This window comes from Manacus vitellinus, unplaced genomic scaffold (genome assembly GCF_001715985.3).
Source record: "Manacus vitellinus isolate BGI_N305 unplaced genomic scaffold, ASM171598v3 scaffold_8_pilon, whole genome shotgun sequence".
In the NCBI taxonomy this organism is placed as follows: domain Eukaryota; kingdom Metazoa; phylum Chordata; class Aves; order Passeriformes; family Pipridae; genus Manacus; species Manacus vitellinus.
Window position 1 is genome coordinate 8,205,693 of NW_021940864.1, and position 15,955 is coordinate 8,221,647.

At 37.1% G+C, this 15,955-nt stretch overlaps 1 protein-coding gene across 1 annotated transcript in view; it reads left to right on the forward strand.

The window, feature by feature from the left end:
• The window catches only part of USH2A (usherin), a 378,483-nt gene that overhangs the window by 76,563 nt on the left and 285,965 nt on the right, over window positions 1-15,955 (forward strand). Inside the window, exons 15-19 of the mRNA XM_018085136.2 lie at window positions 2,109-2,267; window positions 6,616-7,110; window positions 8,589-8,861; window positions 11,130-11,287; window positions 12,563-12,707. Of these exons, the coding sequence (XP_017940625.2) occupies window positions 2,109-2,267; window positions 6,616-7,110; window positions 8,589-8,861; window positions 11,130-11,287; window positions 12,563-12,707 (1,230 nt within the window). The remainder of the gene's footprint in view (window positions 1-2,108; window positions 2,268-6,615; window positions 7,111-8,588; window positions 8,862-11,129; window positions 11,288-12,562; window positions 12,708-15,955) is intronic.

A 15,955-nucleotide genomic window follows, 5' to 3' on the forward strand; every position in this document is an offset into this window, starting at 1 on the left:
TAGTGTTTTTTAAGGAAACGACCTATATACATTTTTTCTACTGAAATATAGTACTTTGCTTACACGTATAAAATGCAAACCAGCAAACAAGTGGGAGCAAATGCAATTGGTTGAGACTGTGAATGGAGAATGAAAGTGATGGTGGTAAATTTCTAATATTGTTCAGGTCTTGTAAGTATCTATGACACAGAGAGAAAGTTTTTAAAATGCCGAAGGGACTTTTTTCCTTTGATTCTCAGACTTGACTTCTGTAGACACTTTTACATACATTCACTTCCTAACTGAGCTGAACTCAAAAGCTCTAGATTGAGGAGCAAAACAACCTGTGCCCTCTAATGGGAGATGATGATTATGTTTTCTGTTAATCCATTGAATTGTAGGAAGATTTTCTGCTATTTCTTGGCTGAGAGACTGCAGTAGTAGTAGGGCTTTTCATTATCTTACTCAAAATGAAGAGCTTCATCTCATTTTTTAATTTTCTATTAAAAACCCATGTGTAATGTGGCCCGCTGATTTTGGCATAAGTCTCTACATCTATCACTTGTATGTCTTGAGATCCTCATGAGATTTTCTGTCTGCAACTTCATTCTTTGCTTCTTGTATCCTATTAGCTTGGATGAATAGATATTGGTAATTAACTTTTGCTGAGTTGTTTTATATTAAGCAAATATCCACCTAACGAACAAGACAATAGTTTGTAAGAACAGGGAGAAAAAAATCTGCATGTTTCTAATCCTCATGTTGTCCCATAATACTTAATGTAGAGAGAAGAGCTTATTAGGTGGTTCTGGATCCAGCTCCTGGTAGTTACTCCATATACTGATTTCGGTGTTGCCCTGGGCTATTCTCATCCCTGGAGCAAAATGTTTTCCTCTAGGTCCACACTCCCCTGTTTTTCCCTCTCTTGGTGAAGTAGATAGGGAAGTGGAACGATCTGCCTTTTGAGTCAAGCTGTGGCAATTACCAGCTGCCAAAACAGACCAGTCTTGTGTGCTAATGCATGGTGTACTGAGGGTGGAGAGCAGGGCTTTCCTCAGTATTACTGGATTACTGGAGGTCTTACAGCAAGATATGAACTCATGCCCTGGCTTGAATAATAACATAAATATAGAATCATAGAATCTTCTAGGTTGGAAAGGACCTTTGAGATAGTTCAGTCCAACCGTAAAAATCACATGTTTATGTGAACATGTGTGTATCTATGCATATAAAGTTTAATTTCTGACTATTAGCTATTATCTTAGAAAGGACTGTGATCATACAGTTGGATTACAAAAGAGACTTTGAATGCTCTTTCTTAAAATGTGAGGCATTTGACTTGTGAACTTCCAAGTTTGTTTTTCTCTTTATTTATAATGGTTTAATTAGGTAGCACATTTTCCAAAGTTAATGGAGGTGATAGCACAATAGTATTTTGGTAAATAAGCATCTCAAGCTGATTTCTTAAAATGTGAGATACCTTGCTCTCGTTGGTTTCAATTTCATTGGAAACAAATGGAAGTGAATTGACTAAAAGTGAAGTGAATTGCCTTCAAAATTTGCCTCTTTATGTTTTTGCTATTTGATTAAGCAGGGTTATTGTAATAATTCAGTAAAATTTGTACTTAGTTGGAGTTTCCATTTCTGTTCTATTAGAGGAAGTTGTCCCTAGCCTATACTAAAATGGAATGAATCCTCTGAAAAAATAAATTCTAATTGAACTAGAAACTTCAATAATGTGACCAGATAAATATGTTCTTGTTTTATAGACGTTTTGCAATACATAAAAAAAACCCAACAAAAAACCCAACAAAAAACAAAAACAAAAGCAGTTTGGAAAACTGTGGTATACCTGCTTTAATTTGGGGTGGTTAGGGGGATTAAGTTTATTTGTCATTTATTTATTTGTTATATATACACTTGTTTCATGTACTCTGATAAAAAACTTTGTTGGGGAGCTCTTGGATGGGTTGGTTTAGTCTGTTAATGTCTTACCTGGTTACTGTGCATTTACTCAATGATTTTTCAGTGAAGAAAGCTTAGCATTTTTTTTTTTGTTTTTTTTTAAATTTGTGTGATTATTGATTACCTTCATTTTTACATCCTCAGTTTTTGTATATATGTTTTAGCTCCTTTCCAGCAACCTCCTCCTACAGGAGAAGTTCTCAATTCCTCTGTTATCAATCTTTCATGGAGTTCCCCTGACTCTCCAAATTCTAACAGGCTTATTTACCAGCTGTATAGGGATGAGGAAGAAATTTATACAACTGAAGACTACTATCCTTATAGTAAGTAAGGTGACATCAAAGATTTCATGTTTGTGTGTGTGTGTGATGTTTCTTAATTATTTTGCATTTCTGTCATTATCATCGTCTGTAGTTTCAAATACATTTTTCTGTTTTTCTTTAGAGCTTCTGTTCTATGTTATTAATTTTGCTTGAAAGAAATGAATACCTTAGTGTAAAATCTGACACAGAGTCACCCAAAATAGCTGATAATTTTTTTCTTTTTAATCTGAAAAACTTAAAATTGACTCCCCAGAAGTATTTGCTGGAAGTACACACAGACTCCAAAATCTAAAAGAGTCAAAGTCATAGATGAAGAATGATGAACAGAAGAGATCATAATGTGCTTAAGTTTCTTTTTTCATCTCCCTGGTTTTAAACTGTTAACAGATTAGGAAAGCTTTTTGTGGCCTCTAACTTTTAGCACCTTCTGTTAAGCTATCAGTGTAGCTCCTGATCTGTCTTTAGCAGCACCACTTCTCTCATGTTGAAGCTTGCAAAGGGATCCTCAGAAGGCGGTCCTCAAGGATTCGACACTCTGTCCAAGGTGGAAAGGCCATTTTGTGGTAATATTGCTCTACTTATCAAAGAAAAGGAGATGGATTTGGATACTGTTTGTATGTATATGTGGCACACAAGTGTTTTGGTTTTTTTTTAAAGAAGACAGGTGTGGTTTAATGCCACTAAGATTTGATTTCTGTTCTAGCAGATTCCTTAGCTTTTGCATTTTCTTGCCTATGCAGCATTAATATTTTGCGGAAGTTGAGTCTCTCTAATTGTTGGTGTGTACCCTGGAGAAAAGAAAAAAAAGAGCTGTTATTCAGTGGAAGCATAGATGCTTTGGAATGCACCTCACATTTTTATGTTTTGGTTCATGCTGCAGTGTTACAGTTCATTACTCTGTGGCTTATGCTGTGAATTTGGGCACTCTGCAGTACTACCATGAGGAAAGGTGTGCAACCCATGTAAGCATGAGATTAAGTGATTGGAGGAAAGAAACATAAAAAAAAAGTTGGAGAACTAATAGAGAATATTCTAATTCTTTAATTTGGTTTAAAGGCATAACTTTAGTAAAAATATGAATTGGTTTCAAAAGAAAAGCTATTATACTTCATTGTCATAAATCTGTGCTTAGTAATGTACTTGAAACAGTGCACTGTTGAGGATGTTATTTCATGACACTACCTACACACTTTGTAGAGAGTGAAAAATTCTGTATGGGTTTAGCTGTATAATGAGACATTATCATGTTTCTATTTAAGAAAACATTATGTTCTTAGAAACATAGATTTGTTTTCAAAAAATGTTTTTGACATTTCCAGGCAATACCCCTAATTAGCGATGTGAAATCATATTCCGGTGTTTGAATATCAAGCATTGTTAATGCTGTCAGAACTTTTGATAATGTTATTTTTTTCTCAGTATAGTGTGGACTTTATAATGCTTATGTGCTGAGAGTACAACTGCACACAGCTGGCTCATGTTCAGCTGTTGACACCCTCAGGTCCTTTTTCTGCTGGGCAGCTTTCCAACCACTCTGCCCCAAACCTGTAGTGCTGCATGGGGTTGTTGTGACACAAATGTAGGACCTGGCACTTGGCTGTGTTGAACCTCATCTAATTTACCTCAGTCCATCTACCCAGCCCATCCAAATCCCTCTAGAGGGCCTTCCTACCTTCCAGGAGATCATCATTCTCACCCAACTTGGTGCTGTCTGCAAACTGACTGAGAGTGCACTCGATCCCCTCGTCCACATCATTGATAAAGTTATTAAATAGAACTGGCTCCAATACTGAGCCCTAGGGAACAGAGTGTGGTTGGAGTTGTTCAGCTGAGGAATGTAGAACCTTTTTACTTTTGGCTTTATCCTATTTTATCTAGCCTATATTCCTGTTAGCCTGTATTCCTATGGAAAAAAAAATTCCATCATAACTCATTGTCAGTATTCATCAATACTGAATAGAACTTTCCTGTAATGTTGAGATGGTGCTGGTTACTTTCCTGGCAGACAGCATCAGCATTCTGTGTGATCTGCCTCTCAATCTCTGTAGGAAAAGGGGAAAGTAATATGCTTGCTGTTGGCATTAGACCTGGGGCCCTACAATCTGGGTTGTCCCTAGAGTTTCTACAAGTCCAGGTCTCTTCCAGAAGCTGGGTTTCAGGGATTCGTTGGGTGTAGAGCTAGGGTGGTGTTGGTGCAGCCATTTCTAGAGCAGGAATGAGTTATGGAGTTGGAGGTTTGGTAGGGAGGCAGTTCTAGATCACAATCTAGCTTGCACATTGGAGCTAGATAGTGTCCTATCTTTCTTGTTGGTTCTAGATGTGTGTTTCTGGTGTTTTAGCTCACCTGCTAGTTTTGGAATGATGGTTTAGGTTGCTTGCTGGTTCAGGACCATGGTCTAGCTCTAGCTTGCTGGTTGGTTCAGGGCTTCTTGTTGGTTCAGAACCATTTAATGGTTTCTGAACAGGTTCTAGATATTTTTGGTCTAGTTCAGTCTTGCTTGCTCTTTGAATCCAGAGCATGCTCTAGCTCACTTGTCAGTTCTAGAATTTGTTCTAGAACACCTGATTTCGGTGTAGGTCCTAGCATGCTTGTTGGTTCTAGATCAGGTTGCAGGTCATCACATGGTTCGGGATGGGGGAGAGGTCGTACAATCTAGCTCTGACTCTGGGGGTACTCTTATCTCACAAGGATTTGTGGTACTTGCTGTTGCTAATAGAAGTCTAGCTGGTTTTTTTTTTTCTTTATTTCTTATTTTCTTTTTTTTCCGCTTATGTACTTTTTTCCTTCTCCGTGGGTCTTTTGAGTTGCAGGCTCATAGAATGGATGATCCTATCATCAGATAAAGTGTAGCTCCCCCATGTTTCTACCATGCTGCCTCATGCTACCTCTGTGGCCATTTTTTGTCCTCTGGCTACAAAATTGGAAAGTGGAGACATGACGAGCTCCGACTTGTCATGTCCTTCACAGCAACTGGTTGTCACACTCTGAGGACTCTTGCCAACTTGGTACCCACTCCTGTGCCAAGAAGCACTTCAGCCGGGGCAACTGTGACCATGGAGCTCAGAAAGGGCTCAGCAGTTCTACAATATATTTGAGTACTTGCACTCACACTTGGGAACACCATGCTAGCCCCAAAGTGGAAGAAGAAACAACTGAATCCTTCCAGCAAGACTGAAATCTGTTGCATCTTCTAGCTGCTCACTATTAACACATGAAGAAGTCTCAATAGCCATTGCTCAGCTGGCAGAGTTGTTCTCCAGGCTTGCCTGAAGTACCACAGTTTGCAAGGCCTGAAGATAAGATAACCCAGTCTCCTTGCGGGGCTCCAGTGATGAGTTTGAGATAGCTATAGGGAGTTGAAGTGCTGTAAACAATTACTGGGCTGACACTGCTGCTTTTGTGCTGCAGTGTCAAGGGTTGAATATCTAGCAATACTCATAAACTCTTAAGTTGTACTCAGGGCTGGCTTGCCAGTGCAGATGTGCAGAAAACTTAGAAATAGCTGTGTCCTCTCCATTTGCTTTGAAGGAGTTTAAGAGTATCCATGCTCTGACATGTAATCTATTACTCAACGTTCACTATTTCTTAAGGCAAAATAACATACTGTGGTATGGTTGTGCATAAATTCATATTGTGCTGTGATGACTAAGATATGTAACTTCTGGGATCTATGCAGGAGCTATTAATGGCCATGGGTACTAAAAAGATGCTAAAAAGCTAGCTAGAGTAATGGAAAGTAAGGGTGAGGAAGGTAAATATAGGCTTTGGATATATCTCTTTAGTAATTATTGGCACTTTTGTTTCACTTCTCATCCAAGATAAATGCTTTACGAATGAACTATTAAGCACTGTAGTAGAAGTGAGGAAATAAAGCACACAAAGTTGAAATATTTGGTCTTATGCTATGAAATTAATACAAACAGAAGTCTGAAAATTTACACAATGGTTTGGAGTTGCTTTTTCTAAATTATATTTACTAATATTGATGCTGATTTACATTTGAAATAATTATTTTCAAGCAAAAGAGGAATGAGAAGATAACTGTATTAATGCTCTTTGTGATTAAAGGAGGAACTAGGAGAAGTTCAGTGGATAATTATTTCCCTAGTGATGCCAATGTGTAGTGGAAGATAATAAGGGATAAAGGGGTAAAGAGAAGGTTTTTCCCCCCTTGTTTAAAAAAAAAAAGAAGTCGAAAAGTTACAATGTTTATAATGATCTCAAGAATAGCATGCAAACAGGAATAAATATGTCTGGATTAGGGCTGGACAGATGTTAACTATACAAATTAAGATTATTTTCTATGTGTTAGACTGATATAGTTTTCTTCTCACCTGTTTGTTCTAGGTGTTCAGACCTTCACCGATACTGTGTTAGCTCCATATACCTTCTATTCCTATTACATCCAAGCCAGCAACGTTCACGGTTTTACAAGAAGTGCCTCAGTGACATACAGAACAAAATCTGGGACACCTATAGGAAGCTTAGATTTAAATCCTGTTTTTCCTGTCAGTCACCACTCTGTTTTACTTTACTGGACAAGTGTCTCCAATGACTCTGGGCCCATAGAGAAATACATTTTGACATGTACTAGCTCGGTTGATCTTCAGCCTTGTGGTCAGTATGAAGGCTTAAAGACTTCAGCAATTATTTGGAACCTCATTCCGTTTACAAAATATGTTTTTTCTGTGCAAGCTTGTACTAGTGGAGGCTGCTTAAAGAGCCAGCCAGTAACTGTAGTTACTGCACAAGCTCCTCCAGAAGGGCTACACACACCAATGGTAAAAACTATCAGCGCTACAGAACTGGCTGTGGAATGGTCACCACCTGAGAAACCAAATGGTAGGACATTGTGTTTACTTTTGTAAATCAAAGTCTTTGCAAGGAAAAAGCAGTGTTTTCTCAAATCTGGTTAGAGTTCCTTATCCATGTGACATACACTGAGAATGAAGTATGGCGTTGTCCTAATTTGCCTGCTTACCATTAAATGTATCCTCAGAGTCTATGTTTTATTCTTTTGGAGTCCAGAACTCCACTGACTGTGGAGTTCAGGATTTAGCCCTCAGTGGCATCTGCTGCAGCAAAAATCAGATTTATAATCAAACATTTACAGTAAAATTAATTTTTTCCTAATTTGCCAGATCGCCTAGTTCAGACAGATGTGGTGATACTGCTTGACAAAAAATAAATAAGCAGATAACAGTTATGGAAAAAACCCTAAGAATTAACAGAGAAGTCTGTTTTTGAAACCATCCGTCATGTGCAGTAACTAATTCTATTACCAGTATAACTTTGTTAGGGATTAGGTGATTGCCAAGAGTTTCTGGTCTAACTTGTGTAATAATATTTTAGGATTTTGAAACTGAGAACACAGCTGTTGTAGGATAGTTCTGTGGTGCCACAGATATTATTGGTAAACACTATCTTTTAGTATATGTGCAGTGGAATTTTGTGAACTTGCACTTACTTGCGCAAGTATTTGTGCGTGTGAAAACAAGCATTTTGATCTGTTCATAAAATGGGCATCTGTCTATGAGTAGCTCAGCTTTTACTTCAAACATCTCATTTTCCAGCTACTTCCAGGTTAGACAGGATTAATGCACGCACAAGAATGACTATGCATTTAGAGGAGCAGTTTCTGCAATGCAGGCCATGATATTTGCTGTTAGCACTTGTCCCTCAATGTCTGTCTTAGACTCCTCATAGTTTACTCCATAGCCGTGACATGCATTTAATGGCCAGCACAAGCAGATTTAAGCAATATTCTCATATTTGTTTTGATGTCTGGTCAGATATCCTGGTGTCTCCAAAGACAAAGAAAGAAGCTGTTTCTCCCAAGCAACCTCTCCAGTTCTGTGCATGAATACAGCCCCAAATATATATATTTTATGGTAATTATCTCTTGGCTTTGCCATATCTCTCATTTTTACCATTTTGGAAATCTCCGATCAGATTTATTACAATCTATTCTTATAGTTAAACTACGTCCATGATCCAGCCTAAATCGTGTATTGCTTCATACCCCAACACATACATGATGCACATTTATTTCCTATCCAGTAGTCTGTTCTAAATGTTCAAAAAAATATTAGGATTAAAATGTCACTCAAAAATTTCCTTCTCATAATTTAAAAATAATTAAAAAAAAAGGTGATTTTGTTTCAGGGAGTATAACATTTGGATGAAAATAGCAGAAAAGAAAAAAAACCTACTAATGCTGTATTTTCTTTGAATTTGATTGATTGATTCATAGCTCATTAAATATGTTATTATTAAGTCATTTAAATTCATTAATTTTTCTGGCTTACTTTTTTCTCTAGGTATAATTATAAGATATGAACTTTACATGAGAAAAAAATTAAAACCAGCTGGGAACTTTCTTTCCCCTGAAATTCGTATTTTCCAAAGCAGTGGATGGCTCAGTCCTCAACCAGTTGTGGAGTCTCCTAATGAAAATGCTCTGGCTCCACCGCAAACCAGTACCACAGTCACTGATCTGGAACCATTTACAGAGTATGAATTTTATGTGGTAGCAGTAAACATGGCAGGTAGCATATCTTCAGACTGGATATCAGGACAAACAGGAGAGGCTGGTAAGCACTGGTTTGAATTTCTTTGATAGAAATTAAAGGAAGAACTAGATTAGCATGTATTATTAATTTTTTTTTTTCAGTAAAATGTGCCTAGTGGTGGTTCAGCTAGGGACAAATTCTTATTTTTATCTAATTAAAGATAGGTTAGATTATCTCAGAACTTAGCATGTTAAGCAAAAACATTTTCTTCCCCATGAAATCATAGTATTGAGGAAAGTAATCCATATCAATTAACCCAAAATTTAAACTACAAGATTATAAAATATACCAAGCAGTGTTCCAATTTGAAGAACTTGAGAGGGTTACCTTTTCAGGAGTATAGTGCTTGAAACTTTTGTTAAGACCCAATTAGCGAGAGATGCCTCTGCCCAAATTAAGGTACAAACACAACCATATGCTAAAGTCAATAATATGTATTTTATTTAACAATAAATGTGAGGTAAAGAGATAGAAAGAAATGGAAAAGAGGAGAGGGAGAGAGAGATCAAGCAGAAGATAGTCACCACCTATGGATCCAGCAGCATCCCATTGGTCCTTCTTTACCATGGGGTTCTCAGTGGGGGTACCCTGAGGTCATTCAAAACTTTTCACTATTTATACATCTTACCAAACAAAGGAATTAATGCTTATTGGCTACACAGTTTTCTTATTCTATGGGTTAAATCATTCTGTGTCTTCTAATGCTAATTGGTCTGCATGCTCAGTTTTTCTCTTCTTTTGAGTTTCTTGGGTCAGTGGTCCATGAGTTGGTGGACGTGATCTCCTCCTACCGGAATTACCTTTTACCCAGTGGGAGCTGATTTCAGCATCGTTGCTGAATTGGCTTTCCTTGTGGCATGTAAATTCTGCGTTTCTGTATCAGTGACACATTCTTCTCCCCCAGCTTTGTTAACCTCTCACCTAGGTCTGAGATAACACCCAACAATAGTACTACCTTTATTTTATCTCAAGTTCCTGCTGTGGTGGCTTATTTTATAGTCCAAGTGCTAGGTATCCATAGAGGCATATTCATGGGGGACTTTGGTGGTCATTGATGGGCACAGAAGTCATCTGTCCCATAACTTGGGACATATCTTCGTTTGACTGGTGATATGTGTATAAGCAGTTGCTTCTTTACAATTTGCCACAGTTGGGAATTTTTGTCTGGATGTGTTAACCAGGTTGAGCTAATCAGATCTTGCCGCCTCCAGGCCTGGAGTTAGCACCACCCTGTTACACCCTTCTGTGTTTATCTTATGGCAAAGTCCTTCTGTGGCCTTAAGAGTGTTTAAGACAGGCAGTGTGAGCTTTAACTCCTTTCCATATGCTTTTATGGAGGCCAAGTGTCATAATATGGACCCTTTTTTCTGAAGTGTAACTAGTTTGCAACATCTCTTATAGTGACCCTTCTGTTCATATTTTCTAAAGGGCTTGCCACTTGACATATTATTTGAAATAACAGCAATTTATTTAAATCCTTTCAGTAGAAATCTAAGATTTTCAGACTGATAGAGCCTATGATTTGCAATTAAACATCTCTGTTATGTTACTGATGTGTTTGTTTGCTGTTAGCTTGAAAATCATGTCCTCAGACATTTGCTCCTGCAAAACAGCAGGCTAAACTAATTCCTCCTTCAAAATGAGTCTTTGTGCTTATCTGTTCCTAAATACTATATGTTATAAAAGTGTTAAATTGTATTTGGGAAGAGGTCCATTAGTGTGGTTGTTTGTATGTAGCAGAAGTGCTATGAGTTGGTATCCTATTATTACAGAGTAATCAGGTGGGGATTTAACTGCAGTGCAAACAATCCTTTAACAGATTTACTATGGAAGACAGGGGAACTGTTTTGTAAGAAGTGAGAGACATGTTAATTTCAAACTGGCCTGGCAAACAAAATTGCTTTTAAGATGCTGAAGTATTGAACACTTTTTGCTTTTATCAGTTTTTTCCCATGTTGCATGAAGTTTTTCTTCAAGACCTTTTTGTCTGTATGTACTTTCCTGCCTGCTACGGGGGTTAAGACTGCAGTGTTGATTAGTATTTCTTTGAAGACATAGGCAGTTTTATTCTGCATTCACAGCCAGAGTAGAAAACAGGAGAATGATGAGTGAAGTATTTTTTATGTGCTATCAATAGAAGATGAAAATTCCAGCTAAACTTGAGAATAAAGTTTAAAAAGGGAAAAGAAATATTGTCTGAAATAGTATTTTGGAAGTACAATGAGAAAGCTTGCATTATACACATTGCTCATTTATTTTATAAATATTATTATATTAACTTTATTTCAGCCCCAGCATTCATGCCATCTCCATCAGTATTCCCTCTTTCACCATATTCCCTCAATGTATCATGGGAAAAACCAGAAGATAATTTAGCAAGAGGAGAAGTGATGGGTTACAGCATCAGTTTAATAACTGAACAAAGGTCCTTGCCACCATTTTCCCAGGTATTATTGTTAGTTGCATAATGTTTTTCCTAACTGGTAGTATTAAAATTGATAAAGTCTGATGTCCTCTGAGGTTGTCTGATGAATTGTTTCCCTGACTTGCTGTATATTCTCTAACTTTTCCACCTACCAGTTTGAGTGCTCTGTAATTTTATACACTACTTTTAGGTTTTAAGTTGTATTCCTGAGCTGACTTGTTTTCAGTAGTGGGAGAGATTAAAAATTAGGAGGGATAATTTACAACATGTAAATTATTTTGATATTTGCATGTACTGATTCTGTATTTTTGCTATATTTGCTCATATTCTTAAAGCCAAATTGTGTTGTAGGAATCTACACTGTCACTAAGAAGGTACCTGTCCAGCTTCTTAGTTGACTATCTTTGAAGTGGGGAAACCTAAAATACCAGAAAGAAACAGCTTTAAGAAGTCAAAATATGTCACTTCAAAATACTATTGTATTGTTTGTTTGACTGGGGTTGGCAAACAAGTATCATGACACTAGTAGTAAGCCAAAAGCTTAGGAATGAGCAAAGAAACATGATATGTGATCAGGATGGGAAAGTGAATCTGGTGCTCTGATGCTGAATTTCTCCTTCAGAGCTGATTTTGTCTTTCAGTAGTACCACAGATGGGCCTCAGTTTATTTGCCTATGAAGTAGGGATACTACTGCTCCTGGGGTTATTGTAACAATACATAAATGCCAAGTGCTTCAGGTCACAGGCTTGCAAGATTTTTCGTTTAAACAACCATCTGATAACAAAGTTATCTAAAATGCTACAGTTTATTCAGTTCTTCTCCTTTTGATAGTTTGTAGTAATGTTGAAGTAAAGCAGATGCGAATGTCTGTAGGTATTAGTTATTCCCCTCCCTCCTAATGCCTGCTAATCATGTCACTCCTCCAATGGTGGTCAGATTTCACAACTTAATAGTGTCATTTTTGTCATTTCGATTGTAGCTGCACTGTTTGTAGTGATAACTGCACCACCACACAGTTTTATGAGGCAATAACTTTGTTTCCTCATTTATCCACTCAGGAACTGGCTTATTACCTCATAAAACAGTGTGATGGGAAGTATTATCACCTAAATCCCAGCTTGTTCAGATTCTCCAAAATAATCCTCTCCCTCAGTTGGTCTTTTCAGGCTTTTCCACATCTGAATAAAGGAATCTGGAAGTTCAGAGAGAAGTTTCTTATTCGTGAACATGTCATCAATTGGCAGGAATGAAAATATTATTAACCAACTGTTGTCTTCCAATCTGTTTGCTTTGCAGGTTTTGCATATAGCTGAGGCTCATGAGCTCTCCTACGTAGCAACGGGATTAAAACCTTACAGGACGTACAACTTTACTGTTACTCTCTGCAATCAAATTGGTTGTGTAACCAGTGAGCCAGGCATGGGGCAAACCTTGGCAGCTGGTAAGGAAACAATCTGTAGCAAAGTGCAAAGCTGACACACAGTTTACTAATGAATACTATTATGATGATCGTAGTTTGATGCACAGTGACAGGGGTAGGTGTTGTATTAATACAAAGTGACTTGCTTAATTGTTACTTGTTTATCTTGACAGATTAAAACCAAAATGTTTTCAATGGAGGTTTAAGGTACACTATTATGGCAGTAGGCTTTGTGTACTGCTCTCTCAGTTGCAAGTTGTGATATGTGTATTTTTTGTTCCTGTTTGTTTAAACAGTGAGTGTACATAAGTGTGGCTGCACCCACTCATTCATTTATGATGCTAAGAAGTTGTTGATTTGTTGCTGGGGTTTTTCAGTGTGTGTGTCATGTTTGCATAACAGGGGACATAAAATACACCTGCGGTGCCAATGCCTTGCTTAACACATGAAGAAGGAGTTGCATGGCTTTTCTGTTCTTTTTAACCTAACTATATAGTGTATTTGTGTGTCTAAATCAAAAGCAACATACATGTTTTGGGTCTGCTCTTTTGAAAATGTTTATTTAGGCCCTGAGATATATGGGATTTTACTTTGTAGATATGTATACGCACACTTTCCTATGGAAATTGTGCTAAAGAAACTTTATATATGTTCCTGTGCACCTTCAGTCTTTGAGTTAATTTCAACCACATTGTCATGGATTTCAAAGGTATCAGCTGTCTACAAATTTCAGGGAAAATAACCATCAGTACAGAATAGAGATGGAGAAGGGCTGTATTTACTTTGAAGAAAGGACTGGCATAAACTCACTTCTTGGACCGTTGCAGGATCCAAGAGAGTTTTAAGAGAGAAACTGTTAGGAAAATCAGCTATTTCATGGAACAAGGTAGTCAGTACAGTTCTTTAATTTTATAAATACAGGCTCAAAATCCTTGCTATGTGACATATACTGGTGGTCATCTGAAGAAAGCTGACTACTTAACATCGTGGTTCCGTTTTGTATAGGCATTTAAAACACATTAATTAATTTCACTATACTAGCTAAACATGCTTAACTAGAAATGTTAAACAATTAGTAGTGTTGTCATATGGATGTTGTAGTGATGATCTTTGCAATTATCTCTCTCATGTAATTTGGTCTCCAATAGGAAGAAATCTGAAATTTTCTGCTGTACAAAATATTTTCCTAGAGTCCCTGGGCTATATTTGTGTTTTCTGAATTCCACCACAGTTTTTCTGCTTAATCAATGAAGAGATATAGGAGCTTCCAGATAGGGAACCAATAAATAGGAAGCTTTATATACATCAACTGAAGTGAAATTTCAGCTGTCAGGATCTTTCTTCTAATCTGTCCTCAGTTCTTCATTGTCTGTTTATTTCATTGTCTTTCCATTTCTTTTCAAGTGGAAGGCTGGCCATATACAAAGCCTTTTACTTGTATGACTTTATCCCATACTACATGGACATGCAAGGAATGGTGTTTCAGTCTGTGCTGATAACCATGGAAACAAACATCGTCTAAACAGCACACCTTATTACTACAAATGATCCAACTTTGCATTTATACATTTATTAAAAGATTCAGAAACAATAGCTTAGTTATGCTTGACAGCTTGTTTATGACCATCTACTCCCTGGTTGTGTTAATACTTAGAGACCTATCACATTAGAGAAGACAGGAGAATACAAAATAGCATAGCAGACATGTCCCCATTTATTAGCTGTTTTGCAGTGAAGCCTTTTCCTGCAAGCCATGAAAGAAAAGAATCAGTCCTGTATCAGATTCCTTTTATGTTTTTAAAACATGTTGTTGCAGTGGATTAAATATTGCAAACTAAAAAATAAAAAGCTTAAATTTTGCATGCAATTTCATCTTCCAACATTCACATTTTTTGTTTCAGGAGAAATTTATTTTAAGCTATCCATACAGTTTGTTTTGGGTTTTTTTGTGTGTGTGTGTATGTGTTTCATTCTGTGAAGTTCTGTAAAACTGTTTCCAAAGAAAATTTAAAAGAAGCGTTACTTACATGATGATAATCAAAGCGAGTTAAAATTTGGAACAAAGTTAGGAGAAACCAGTCCCTGTAATTTGTGAGTCTTAGTCCGTTACTATCCTTTTTTATCACAGAATGGTGCAAAATAAAATTAAAATTGCCTTTCTAGGACTGTTGGTGAGTTCTTTTTCATGAAGGAATGTCTTCCTGGCAAAGAGACAGCTTTCCTGGCTGGATGCCAGTCCCCCTCCATGCCCTGGCAAAGGGGGCTTTTTGGAGGAAGTCCTGACTGAAATGTGCTCCAGCATGATGGTCCCCTTGCATCGTAACACAACTCAGAAGCTTTGAATTGTATTCCAAGTTGGGCTAGAGGTTATACAAAGTTAGACTCGTTCTTCTCCTCTGATCCTCAGGAGGATAATGGAAAACCATCTCCACTCCTTCCATCTATGGAGTATACTAATTTATCACATGGACCATTTAAATTGATGGGCACCTTGATGACTGTGATTTTGGCATAACTGATGTGTGTTAACAAAGGGCTTCTTTTTGGAATTGCCAATGGCTTCTAAAATTTACCACTAAAATTCGCAAGTAATTTTAAAGCTTTGTTCATATCCATTAGGTTAATCTGAAGACTAGTTATAAAAAGGATACTCTTAAAAAATCTATAATTCTTCTTTTTCTCTTGCCACTTTTTTGTTTTCGTTTGGTTTTATTTTGTTTTTAATACAGTGTAACACATCAAATAAAAACAAGGGCAGAAACAAGGGTGTGAAATAATTAGAAATGAAAGTGCTGAGGAGGAAAGTAAGAGGTTTTGAGATAAGATTGAAAAGATGAAGAAAAGAGACTTCTGCAGTCAGGAGCAGAATTTAAGAATAATACCTAAGGTAGCAGAAGCATCAGAAAGAGTTTGCTGATCTTCCAGTGAGAAGTCTTCTGCAGCATAACTGGTTAAAATAATCCAGAAGCAAACATAACTTGGTTCAGCATAGGCACCTGTATTGGGAATATCTCATGACTAGCTTTGCAAAAGTAGAGTGAAAGAGAACTAAAAATCGGGCATATGTCCTCATGTCTGTCAGACTGGCAAAAAAACTCCTCCTCGCCAATACATACACCAAAAATATTTGTAAATGTAATAAAAGAAGATAAACCAGAAGAATGTGAGGAGGGAGAGTGAGGAAGCAAACAAAGCAAACTTATTAAGAATGGAGATATTTTATGGAAGACTGAGTGGAAGGTCTTACAAATGCATATGAAACCAGGAGG